This window comes from Chiloscyllium plagiosum, chromosome 37, assembly GCF_004010195.1.
Source record: "Chiloscyllium plagiosum isolate BGI_BamShark_2017 chromosome 37, ASM401019v2, whole genome shotgun sequence".
NCBI lineage: Eukaryota > Metazoa > Chordata > Chondrichthyes > Orectolobiformes > Hemiscylliidae > Chiloscyllium > Chiloscyllium plagiosum.
Window position 1 is genome coordinate 18,174,184 of NC_057746.1, and position 12,827 is coordinate 18,187,010.

At 46.8% G+C, this 12,827-nt stretch overlaps 1 protein-coding gene across 1 annotated transcript in view; it reads left to right on the plus strand.

Annotated features, from left to right (window-relative positions):
- LOC122541249 (E3 ubiquitin-protein ligase TRIM69-like) overlaps positions 1–12,827 on the plus strand; it is a 69,016-nt gene that overhangs the window by 33,672 nt on the left and 22,517 nt on the right. The window contains exon 6 of the mRNA XM_043677866.1: positions 5,703–5,798. Within this exon, the coding sequence (XP_043533801.1) occupies positions 5,703–5,798 (96 nt within the window). The remainder of the gene's footprint in view (positions 1–5,702; positions 5,799–12,827) is intronic.

Consider the following 12,827-nt stretch of genomic DNA (forward strand, 5'->3'; position numbering starts at 1 on the left):
GGTGGATTAGCCATGGGAAATGCCAGTTTATAGGGTAGGTGGATTAGCCATGGGAAATTCAGGGTTATATGGATAGGTGGATTAGCCATGGGAAATGCCGGGTTATAGGGGTAGGTGGATTAGCCATGGGAATATCAGGGTGATCGCGGTATGTGGATTAGCCATGCCAAATGCAGGATTATAAGGATAGGTGGATTAGCCATGGGAAATGCAGGGTTGTAGGGATGGGTGGATTTACCATGGGAAATGTAGGGTTATGTGGAGAAGTGGATTAGCCATGGGAAATGCAGTGTGATGGGGGTATGTGGATTAGCCATGAGAAATGCGTGTGATGGGGGTATGTGGATTAGCCATGAGAAATGCAGGGTTATAGAGGTAATTGGATTTCCCATGGGAAATGCAGATTTATATGGATAGGTGTATTACCCATGGGAAATCCAAGGTTATAGGGATAGGTGGATTAGCCCTGGGAAATGCTGGGTTATACGGATAGATCGATTAACTGTGGGAAATGCAGGGTTATATGGAGAGGTGGATTAGCCATAGGAAATGCAGGGTTATAGGGTAGGTGAAGTAGCCATGGGAAATGCAGAGTTAAAGTGATAGGTCGTTTAGCCATGGGAATTGCTGGGTTGTAGGGATAGATGTATTAACCATGGGAAATGCAGGGTTATAGGGATAGGTGGATTAGCCATGGAAAATACAGGGTTATAGGGATAGGTGGATCAGCCATGGAAAATGCAGGGTTATAGGGATAGGTGGATTAGCCATGGGAAATGCAGAGTGAGAAGGATGGGTGGATTAGCCATGGGAAATGCAGTTTATAGGGGTAGGTGGATTAGCCATGGGAAATTCAGGGTTATATGGATAGGTGGATTAGCCATGGGAAATGCTGGGTTATAGGGGTAGGTGGATTAGCCATGGGAAATGCAGCGTTATACGGATTGGTGGTTTAGCCATGGGAAATGTAGGGTAAAAGGGGTAGGTGGATTAGCCATGGGAATTGCAGGGTTATAGGGATAGGTGGATTATACATGGGAAGTGCAGGGTCATAGGGATAGATGGATTAACCATGGGAAATTCAGGGTTATAGGTATAGGTGGATTTGCCATGGGAAATGCAGTGTTGTAGGGTTAGGTGGATTAGCCATGGGAAATGCAGGGTTGTAGGGTTAGGTGGATTAGCCATGGGAAATGCACGGTTATAGGGAAATTTGGATTTCCCATTGGAAATGCGGGATTATAGGGATAGGTGGATTATCCACGGGAATTGCAGGGTTATAGGGATAGGTGGATTAGCCATGGGAAATGTAGGGTCATAGGGATAGGTGGATTAGCCATGTGAAATGCAGTGTCATAGGGATAGGTGGATTAACCGTGGGAAATGCAGGGTTATAGGGATAGGTGGAATAGCCATTGTAAATTCAGGATTATAAGGATAGGTGCATTAGCCATAGGAAATGCTGGGTTATAGGGATAGGTATATTTGCCATGGGAAATGCAGTGTTATAGGGATAGGTGGATGAACCATGGGCAATGTAGTGTAATGGGGGTATGTGGATTAGCCATGGGAAATGACGGGTTATAGTGATGGGTGGATTAGCCATGGGAAATGCAGGGTTATAGGGATGGGTCGATTAGCCATGGGAAATGCAGGGTTATATGGATAGGTGGATTAGCCATGTGAAATGCAGGGTTGTAGGGATAGGGGATTAGCCATGGGAAATGCAGTGTGATGTGGGTATGTGGATTAGCCATGGGAAAGGCAGTGTTGTAGGGTCAGATTTGCATTGGGAAAAACAGGGTCATAGGGGTAGGTGGCTTAGCCATGGGAAATGTAGGGTAGAAGGGATAGGTGGATTAGCCATGGGAATTGCAGGGTTATAGAGGTAGTTGGATTTCCCATGGGAAATGCAGGGTTATAGGTATAGGTGGATTTGCCATGGGAAATGCAGTGTTGTAGGGTTAGGTGGATTAGCCATGGGAAATGCAGGGTTATAGGGTTAGGTGGATTAGCCATGGGAAATGCAGGGTTATAGCTGAAGTTGGATTTCCCATTGGAAATGCGGGGTTATATGGATAGTTGGATTATCCACGGGAATTGCAGGGTTATAGGGATAGGTGGATTAGCCATCGGAAATGTCGGGTTATAGGGATAGGTGGATTAGCCATGGGAAATGCAGTGTTATAGGGATAGGTGGATTAACCGTGGGAAATGCTGGGTTATAGGGATAGATGGATTAACCATGGGAAATGCAGTGTTATTGAGATAGGTGCATTAGCCATGGGAAATGCTGGGGTATAGGGATAGGTGGATTTGCCATCGGAAATGTAGGGTTATAGGGATAGGTGGATTAGCCATGGGAAATGCAGTGTTATAGGGATAGGTGGATTAACCGTGGGAAATGCTGGGTTATAGGGATAGATGGATTAACCATGGGAAATGCAGGGTTATTGAGATAGGTGCATTAGCCATGGGAAATGCTGGGGTATAGGGAGAGGTGGATTATCCATGGCAAGTGCAGGGTCATAGAGATAGATGGATTAACCATGGGAAATGCAGGGTTATAGGTATAGGTGGATTTGCCATGGGAAATGCAGTGTTGTAGGGTTAGGTGGATTAGCCATGGGAAATGCAAGGTTATATGGATAGGTGGATTAACCGTGGGAAATGCTGGGTTATAGGGATAGATGGATTAACCATGGGAAATGCAGGGTTATTGAGATAGGTGCATTAGCCATGGGAAATGCTGGGGTATAGGGATAGGTGGATTTGCCATGGGAAATGCGGTGTTGTAGGGTTAGGTGGATTAGCAATGGGAATAGTAGGGTTATAGGGGTAGGTGGCTTAGCCATGGGAAATACAGGGTTATAGGGGTATTTGGATTTCCCATTGGAAATGAGGGGTTGTATGGATAGTTGGATTAGCCATGGGAAATGCAGTGTTGTAGGGTCAGATTTGCATTGGGAAAAACAGGGTTATAGGGGTAGGTGGTTTAGCCATGGGAAATGTAGGGTAGAAGGGATAGGTGAATTAGCCATGGGAATTGCAGGGTTATAGAGGTAGTTGGATTTCCCATGGGAAATGCAGGGTTATATGGATAGGTGGATTAGCCATGGGAAATACAGGGTTATAGGGGTAGGTATATTAACCATGGGAAATGCAGGGTTATAGTGATAGGTGGATTTGTCATGGAAAATGTCGGGTTTTTTGGATAGTTGGATTAGCCATGGTAAATGCAGTGTTATAGGGCTAGGTGGATTATCCATGGGAAGTGCAGGGTCATAGGGATAGATGGATTAACCATGGGAAATGCAGGGTTATAGGTATATGTGGATTTGCCATGGGAAATGCAGTGTTGTAGGGTTAGGTGGATTAGCCATGGGAAATGCAGGGTTATAGGGTTAGGTGGATTAGCCATGGGAAATGCAGGGTTATAGCTGAAGTTGGATTTCCCATTGGAAATGCGGGGTTATATGGATAGTTGGATTATCCACGGGAATTGCAGGGTTATAGGGATAGGTGGATTAGCCATCGGAAATGTAGGGTTATAGGGATAGGTGGATTAGCCATGGGAAATCCGGGGTTATCGGGATAGGTGGATTAGCCATTGGAAATGCTGGGTTATAGGGATAGGTGGATTAGTAATGGAAAATGTCGGGTTATAGGGATAGGTGGATTAGCCATGGGAAATGCAGGGTTATCGGGGTTGGTGGGTTTGCCATGGGAAATGCAGGGTTATAGGAGTAGGTGGGTTTGCCATAGGAAATGCAGCGTGGATCCAGGTGGGATCTCTTGGAAGGGCCAAATGGCTTGCTTCCACATTGTCTTTGCCCTCCCTCTGAGTTCTGCATCCCACTTTGTTTCATTGTTTATCCCATTCGTGTGGATCAGTTTTCAGAAAGGTATGACACCGTTATCATCTTTATGTAATCCAGTATCGTTTATGCTACGGGTTGGATACAGCGACAGGTTCACCCCCCACTTTTTGACTGTACAAGTCATTCACAGGATCTCAAACCCTGCCAGAGCTCTGTCAAGTCCTCTCCGCACTGAAGCAACGTCCACTCACAGTCAAAGCCACACAGTTCCACAAGTATTCACAAATCCGAGGGGATATCACAACAAGGACAGAGCCCGCCTGGTCCACACCTTCCACCCACCAATCTCCGACTACATTGCGTCATCCTCCGCCATTTCCATCATCTACAAACAGACCCCACCACCAGGGACATATTTCCCTCTCCACCCCTATACGTTCAGCAGGGACCATTCTCTCCGTAACTCCCTTGTTAGGTCCACGGCCCCAGTTGGAATGGTGCCAGACTCGGATGGGAATTTCCGGATGGTGGTGGTGCTCCCCAACATCTGCTGCCCTTGCGTTTCTGAATGAGAAAGGTTAGGAAGGTGCTGTCTAGCAGAGCTTGGGGGAGTTTTCTTTTTTTAATTAATTCGTGGGAAGTGAGCATCTCTGGCTAGGCCAGCATTTATTGCCCAGAGGGCAGTTAAGAATCAATCACAGTGCAGTGGGCATGCAGTCACCTGTAGACCAGATCATTGAATAGAATCAGAGAGCCCCTGCAATGTGGAAGCAGGCCATTCAGCCCATCGAGTCCACACCAACCCTCCATAGGGGCATCCCATCCAATCCCTGTCAACCCTCCTTTCTGCATGGCTAACCTACACATCCCTGGGTGCTAGGGGCAATTTCCCATGGCCAATCCTCCTAAGCATCTTTGAACTGCAGGAGGAAACCCATGCAGATACAGGGATAATGTGCAAATTCCATGCAGACATTCAGCCGAGAGCAGAATCGAAACCAGGTCCCTGGCACTGTGAGGTAGTGGTGCTAACCACTGAGCTACCCTGTGCCACACTCTCCTTGGCATCTTTGTGCCATAGTCGAGAGTGTGGTGCTAGATAAGCGCAGCCAGTCAGGCAGCATCCGAGGAGCAAGAGAATCGACATTTCGGGCATAAGAACTTCATCAGCCATTTTGTGATGAAGGGCTTATGCCCAAAATGTCGATTCTCCTGCTCCTCGGATGCAGCCTGACTTGTTGCGCTTTTCCAGCTCCACACTGTTGGCTCTGATCTCCAGTCCTCACTCTCTCTAGTTGATTTCATCCTTCTGCCACACTCAATCAAATGTGGCAGATTCGTTCCCATTAGTGAATCAGCAATGTTTTCACAGCCATCATTAAAGTCTTAATCCCAGGTTTTTTACTGGAGTCCCTAGGACATCAGCTAGGCCTCTAGATTAACAGTCCATTAATAATACCACTAGGCTGTTGCCATGTACCTTCTATATGGTACATACTGCAGCCACTGTGTGTCAATGATGGAGAAAGTGATGGCTTAAGGCAGTGGCTGGGGTGACAGACAGATTGGCTGCTGTGTTCTGGTTGGTACCGGGACATTTTGGAGTATTGTTCCAGCTGCAATCATCCCAGCGATGGGTGAAAGGAGATTTTCGGCGGCTGGTTCCCAACCAACGATATCGAATAAGACAAATAATAACAACTTTCACAGCTGTACAGGAAAACCTCTAACCACCAATACCTGTGGTAAAGTGGGGGCAGTGCTGAGCTCTCAGTCAAACTCTGAAACAGAGAGCAGAAAGACTAGACCTCATTCCTAGTCACTCCGAAAGCTGCATCATAAATGAGGCCTACTGTTTTATTTTTGTCCAATCTTTTGCAGGAAAAGCTGAAGGAATCTTCAGGAGAACTGGAGAAGCGAGTGGAAGTGATCAGAGGGATAGAAGCCAGTCAGGAAAAGGCAGTCCTGGAACTCAAGGTAACCATCCAATTGTCTTTGGTGGACCAGTAAGAACACTCGCAAGTAGAAGCAAAAATCCAATGTCACTGAACAGCCAATGAACATCGGCGCTTCAGCCTTTCACCAAAGCTGGACTGGGCTGGGGCTGTTTTCCCTGAAGTGTCGGAGGCTGAGGGGTGACCTTATACAGGTTTATAGAATCATGTGGTGCAAGCATAGGATAAATAGACAAGGTCTTTACGCCAGGGCAGGGGAGTCCAGAACTAGAGGGCACAGGTTGAGGGTGAGAGGGGAAAGATTTAAAAGGGACCTAAGGGGCAACGTTTTCAAGCAGATGGTGGCGTGTGTATGGAATGAGCTGCCAGAGGAGGTGGTGGAGGCTGGTACAATGACAATATTGAAAAGGCATCCGGATGGGTATATAAATAGGAAGAGTTTAGAAGGATATGGGCCAACTGGCAAATGGGTTCAGATTAAGATATCTGGTCGGCATGGATGAGTTGGACCAAAGGCTCTGTTTCCGTGCTGTACATCTCTATGATTGTACGTCCCCTGCCCGTTATGGACGGTGGAGGCATGATGACATCATGCGACAGAAGGTGGTCGTCCAACCCATCGAGATCATGCTAGCCCTCTGACGAGCAATCCAGGCTATTTCATCCCCCTGCTCTGTCCCTGACAGTGCTCAAGAAATTTCGCTTTGAAATCATCGCCAACCTACAACAGCAGACAAAAGAACAGCTCTTTCCCACTTTGCTTCCTGATCCTGCCCTGAATTCCTCTGACCCAAACCTAATCTCTTAACCCTGAGTACTTGCACACTCTGCTAAAAGGAGCAAAATTTCTGTGTCTATCTTATTAAAATCTATCATAAGCCTGGAGACCTCTATCTAATTTCCCCACAATGCAGCAGTCCAGGTTTCACCCACCCAACCTTGTGGGGAAATTCTGACAGTCCTGGTCCCTGGGTCTGGTATCATTGTATTTGTACAATATGTTATCCCAATGCACTTTATAGAGTGAGAACATGAGGGCTGGCTAACACCACTGCAAGCATCCAGTGTCGGGGAGTCATCGAGATCGAGTACAGCATGGGCGGCACGGTGGCACAGTGGTTAGCACTGCTGCCTCACAGCGCCAGAGACCCGGGTTCAATTCCCGCCTCAGGCGACTGACTGTGTGGAGTTTGCACATTCTCCCCGTGTCTGCGTGGGTTTCCTCCGGGTGCTCCGGTTTCCTCCCACAGTCCAAAGATGTGCAGGTCAGGTGAATTGGCCATGCTAAATTGTCCGTAGTGTTAGGTAAGGGGTAAATGTAGGGGTATGGGTGGTTTGCGCTTCGGCGGGTCGGTGTGGACTTGTTGGGCCGAAGGGCCTGTTTCCACACTGTAAAGTAATCTAATCTAATAATCTAATCATGAGAGAGGTGCAGACTAGGCTGTCCTGTACATCAGTCAGTGCTCTCCCCCCGCCCAATGCACCAGGGTAACATGTCCCAGTTCCTGAAGCAATGAACCTATGACATGTCTGAAGGCATGTGACAACCTTAGCATTAACACTCTGGCTTCCTCTAGGATAGTGAAAAAAGGTTATTGAGACATCTTGAGCAATTGGGTCAATGGGCTGAGCAGTGGCAGATGGATTTTAATTTGGATAAATGTGAGGTATTGCATTTTGGTAAAACAAACAAGGGCAGGACATATACAATTAAAAGTAGGGCCTTGGGTGGGGTTGTCGAACAGAGAGACCCAGGGGTTCAGATACATAATTCATTGAAGTTCGCGTCATGTATAGACAGAGTTGTTAACAAGGCGTTTGACACATTTGCCTTCATTGCTCAGACCTTTATGTATCGGAGTTGGGGCATCATGTTGAAGTTGTACAGGACATTGGTGAGGCCTCTTCTGGAGCACTGTGCGGCATTCTGGTCTCCCTGTTAGAGGAAGGATATTATTAAACTGGAGAGGGTTCAGAACAGATTTACCAGGATGTTGCCTGGAACGCAGTGTGAGTTAAAGAGAGAGGCTGAGACTTTGTCACTGGTGTGTAAGAGGCTGAGAGGTGACCTGATAGAGGTTTAAATAATCATGAGGGGTATAGATACAATGGCTGATGTCTTTTGCCAAGGATGGGGGATCTCAAAACTCAGGGCATATTTTTTAAGGTGAGAGGAGAAAGATTTAAAGATTTAGGGTGGCATGGTAGCTCAGTAGTTAGCACTGCTGCCCCACAATGCCAGTGACCCAGGTTCGATTCCAGCCTTGGTCGACTGTCTGTGTGGTGTTTGCACATTCCCCCCTGGTGTGATTTCCTCCCCCCTGGTGTGATGCCCCAACTCCGATACATGAGTGTGATTTCCTCCCACAATCCAGAGATGTGCAAACTAGAGTGGATTGGCAGTGCTAAATTGCCCATAGTGTTCATGGGATGCGTAGGATAGCTGCATTAGTCAGGGGTAAATATTGGATAGAGGAATTGGTCTGGGGGTTAGTCTTTGGAGGGTCGGTGTGGACTTGTTGGGCTGAAGGGTCTGTTTTCACACTGTAGGGATTCTATAATTTAACAAAAACATGAGGGGCAATTCTTTGCAAGAGAGTAGTTTGTGTGTGGAACGAACTTCCAGAGGAAGTGATGGATGCAGGTAGAGTTACAACATTTGAAAGGCATTTGGATAAGCAAATGAATAAGAAATGCTTGGAGGGATATGGGCCAAGTGCAGGCAGGTGGGTCTAGTTTAGTTTGGGATTATGGTCTGGTTGGATTGAAGGGTCTATTTCTGTGCTGCACGACTCAATGACCCTACTCCTCACAGGCCCAGTATGAGAAACTCCGAGATGCGACTCTAAATTTTGGTTTTACACCGAGCAGGAGACTTGTTTCCAATGATTATTGGTGACCATTCCCTCCTTGTAACATAGGGAAATCCCAAGCCCTCCTGGATGACCCAACGTGTTGCTAAATAGGCCTGAGTTTTGAGATGGGTACCCATCACAGCTTGTGAACCTTGCCGCTATTACCCCCTCGCCACCAGTGTGTACTTGCAAGGTGTGAAAACAATCATTGAGGGCCACCACAAAAACAGAAGGTGCTGAACAAACTCAGCAGGTCTGGACAGAAAGGAGGAAAACGTCAGGCCTGCAGATGCTGGAGAGGCAGAGTCGAAAAGTGTGGCACTGGAAAAGTACAGCAGGTCAGGCAGTATCCGAGGGGCAGGCGAGTCGATGTTTCGGGCATCAGCCATTCATCAGAAATGTCAGCATCTTGGGGGAGAGAAACAGAGTGACCACTTCCAGTCTGAGATGACTCTTCATTGAGGTCCATCCAAAGAAGATGCTGAGGGGAAAGATGAAAAACATCAAATGCTGGAGATCACTGCAGGTCAGACAGCATTCATAGAGAGATAGCAAGCTAGCGAGTTTTGGGAAGATTTGTAGCTCAGGTTGAGGTTCTGGATGTAGGTTTGCTCACTGAGCTGGAAGGTTCATTTCCAGACGTTTCGTTCCCCTACTAGGTAACATCTTCAGTGGGCCTCCAGGAGAAGCAATGCTGCTGATTCCTGCTTTCTATTTATATGTTTGGGTTTCTTTGGGTTGGTGATGTCTTTTCCTGTGCTGATGTCATTTCCTGTTCGCTTTCTCCGGGGGGGGGGTGGTAGATGGGGTCTAACTCAGTGTGTTTGTTGATAGAGATCCGGTTGGAATGCCATGCTTCTAGGAATTCTCGCACGTGTCCCTGTTTGACTTATCCTAAGAAGAATGTGTTGTCCCAGTCAATTCTAGACCGACAGCTATCTGGACTCGAATTGTTACTTTGCTGTCTCTCCATGGATGTTATCCAACTCACTGTGATCTCCAGCATTTGCTGTTTTCAATACAGATTCCAGCATCTGCAGTAATTTACTCCTCTGTTGTCTCGAATTCTCTCTCTCTCTGTCGTGGTTCTGTTCGCCAAGCTGGGAATTTGAGTTGCAGACGTTTTGTCCCCTGTCTAGGTGACATCCTCAGTGCTTGGGAGCCTCCTGTGAAGCGCTTCTGTGATGTTTCCTCCATATTTATAGTGCTTTGAATCTGCCACTTCCAGTTGTCAGTTCCAGCTGTCCGCTGCAGTGGCCGGCATATTGGGTCCAGGTCAACTGGGACAACACTACTATTATAGGACAAGCCAAACGGAGAACAGCCAGGGAATTCCTAGAGGCATGGCACTCATCCACAGATTCAATCAATAAGCACATCGACCTGGACCCAATATACCGGCTTAAGGGGCATAGTGGCTCAGTGTTTAGCACTTTTGCCTCACAGCACCACAGACCTGGGTTCGATACCCGCCTGCGGCGACTGTCTATGTGGAGTTTCCATATTCTCCCTGTGGGTTTCCTCCCACAAACCAAAGAGATGTGCAGGCCAGGTGAATTGGCCATGCTAAATTGCCCAAAGTGTAAGGTGCATTTGTAAGAGGGAAATGGGTCTGGATGGGTTACTGTTCAGAGGGTTGCTGTGGACTTGTGGGGCCAAATGGTCTGTTTCCATACTGTAGGGAATCTAATCTAATCTATAAGATAAGATAAGGACATGAATATGGAAGGACAGGGGCCAAGGGCAGGCTGAAGGGATTAATTTGATTTGGTGTCATGTTCAGCACAACATCGTGGGTTGAAGAATCCGTTTCTGTGCTCTACTGTACTACTCGCAGTAGGAGTCAGCCACATTGCTGTGGGTCTGGAGACATGTATATGGAAAGGCAAGGACTGATTAGAGATAGTCAACTTGGCTTTGTGCGAGGGAAATCAGGTCCCACAAACTTGATTGAGCTTTTTGAAGAGGTAACAAAGAGGATTGATGAGGGCAGAGCGGTAGATGTGATCTATATGGACTTCAGTAAGGCATTCGACAAGGTTCCCCATGTGAGACTGGTTAGCAAGGTTAGATCTCACAGAATACAGGGAGAAATATCATTTGGATACAGAACTGGCTCAAAAGTAGAAGACAGAGGGGTGTGGTGGAAAGGTATTTTTCAGACTAGAGGGCTGTGACCAGTGGACTACCACAAGGATCAGTGCTGGGTCCACTACTTTTCATCATTTATATAAATGATTTGAATTCGAGCATAAAAAGTATAGTTAGTAAGTTTGCAGATGACACCAAAATTGGAGGTGTAGTGGACAGCGAAGAGGGTTACCTCAGATTACAACAGAATCTGGACCAGATGGGCCAATGGGCTGAGAAGTGGCAGATGGAGTTTAATTCAGATAAATGCGAGGTGCTGCATTTTGGGAAAGCAAAACTTAGCAGAACTTTTATACTTAATGGTAAGGTCCTTGGGAGTGTTGCTGAACAAAGAGACCTTGGAGTGCAGGTTCATAGCTCCTTGAAAGTGGAGTCACAGGTAGATAGGACAGTGAAGAAGGCATTTGGTATGCTTTCCTTTATTGGTCAGAGTATTGAGTACAGGAGTTGGGAGGTCATGTTGCAGCTGTACAGGACATTGGTTAGGCCACTGTTGGAATATTGCATTCAATTCTGGTCTCCTTCCTATCGGAAAGATGTGAAACTTGAAAGGGTTCAGAAAAGATTTACAAGGATGTTGCCAGGGTTGGATGATTTGAGCTAGAGGGAGAGGCTGAACAGGCTGGGGCTGTTTTCCCTGGAGCGTCAGGGGCTGAGGGGTGACCTTATACTGGTTTAAAAAATTATGAGGGACATGGATAGGATAAATAGACAAAGTCTTTTCCCTGGGGTCAGCCAGTCCAAAGCTAGAGGGCATAGGTTTAGGGTGAGAGGGGAAAGATATAAAACAGACCTAAGGGGCAATGTTTTCACACAGACGGTGGTGCGTGTATGGAATGAGCTGCCAGAGGAAGTGGGGGAGGCTGGTACAATTACAGCATTTAAAAGGCAGGTGTATGAATAGGAAGGGTTTGGAGGGATATGGGCCGGGTGCTGGCAGGTGGGATTAGATTGGGATGAGATATCTGGTTGGCATGGACGGGTTGGACCGAAGGATCTATTTCCATGCTGTACATTTCTCTGACTCTAAGACTCTATGACTTTATGACATATGTAGGCCCAACCAGGTAAGGTTTGTAGATATCTTTCCATAGATGGCATTAGCGGGCCAGACATCTTTTGTTTTTGTGACAATTGACACGAGTTACCATTGGGCTAGCTTCATATTCAATTCCAATTTCACCATCTGCAATAATGGGAGTCAAACCTGCGTTCCCAGAACATTAGCCTGGATTTGATGAGATTACAAGTCTAGTGACAATATCACAACTCTTAAAACCATAAATTGGACCAGACCCAAGCAATAAAGGTGGATTTCCTTCCATTAAGGTAATTAATGAGCCAGATGAGTTTTAGCAACAATTTAGTACATGGATGATCACAATTATCAATACTAACCTCTCCAAAGTTTGGGAGAAGATTTGTAGCTCGGGCGCTCGTTGTTGTGGTTCTGTTCGCCGAGCTGGAAATTTGTGTTGCAGACGTTTCGTCCCCTGTCTAGGTGACATCCTCAGTGCTTGTGAAGCGCTTCTGTGATGTTTCCTCCGGCATTTGTAGTGGTTTGTCTCTGCCGCTTCCGGTTGTCAGTTCCAGCTGTCCGCTGCAGTGGTCGGTATATTGGGTCCAGGTCGATGTGCTTATTGATTGAATCTGTGGATGAGTGCATCAAGACACTATTCAAAAGGGCCACAACACACTGCAGTACACCAGAACTGCAAAAAGAGGAAGAAGAACACCTATACAATGTATTCGCGCAATTTCATCAACAGATGCCTAAGGGAAAGACAACGGAGCGAGGACATGCTGAAACCCAAAGGACTAGCCACACTACCATAGCATTTCCGAACTGACAGCCAGACTACTGCGACCACTAGGACTCATAACAGCACACAAACCAACAGTCACTCTCAGACAACAACTCACCAGAACGGAGGACCCAATACCCAGCATGAGCAAAACCAATGTAGTGTACAAAATCCCATGAAAGGACTGCACAAAACACTACATAGGGCAAACAGGAAGACAGCTAACGATCCGCATCCATG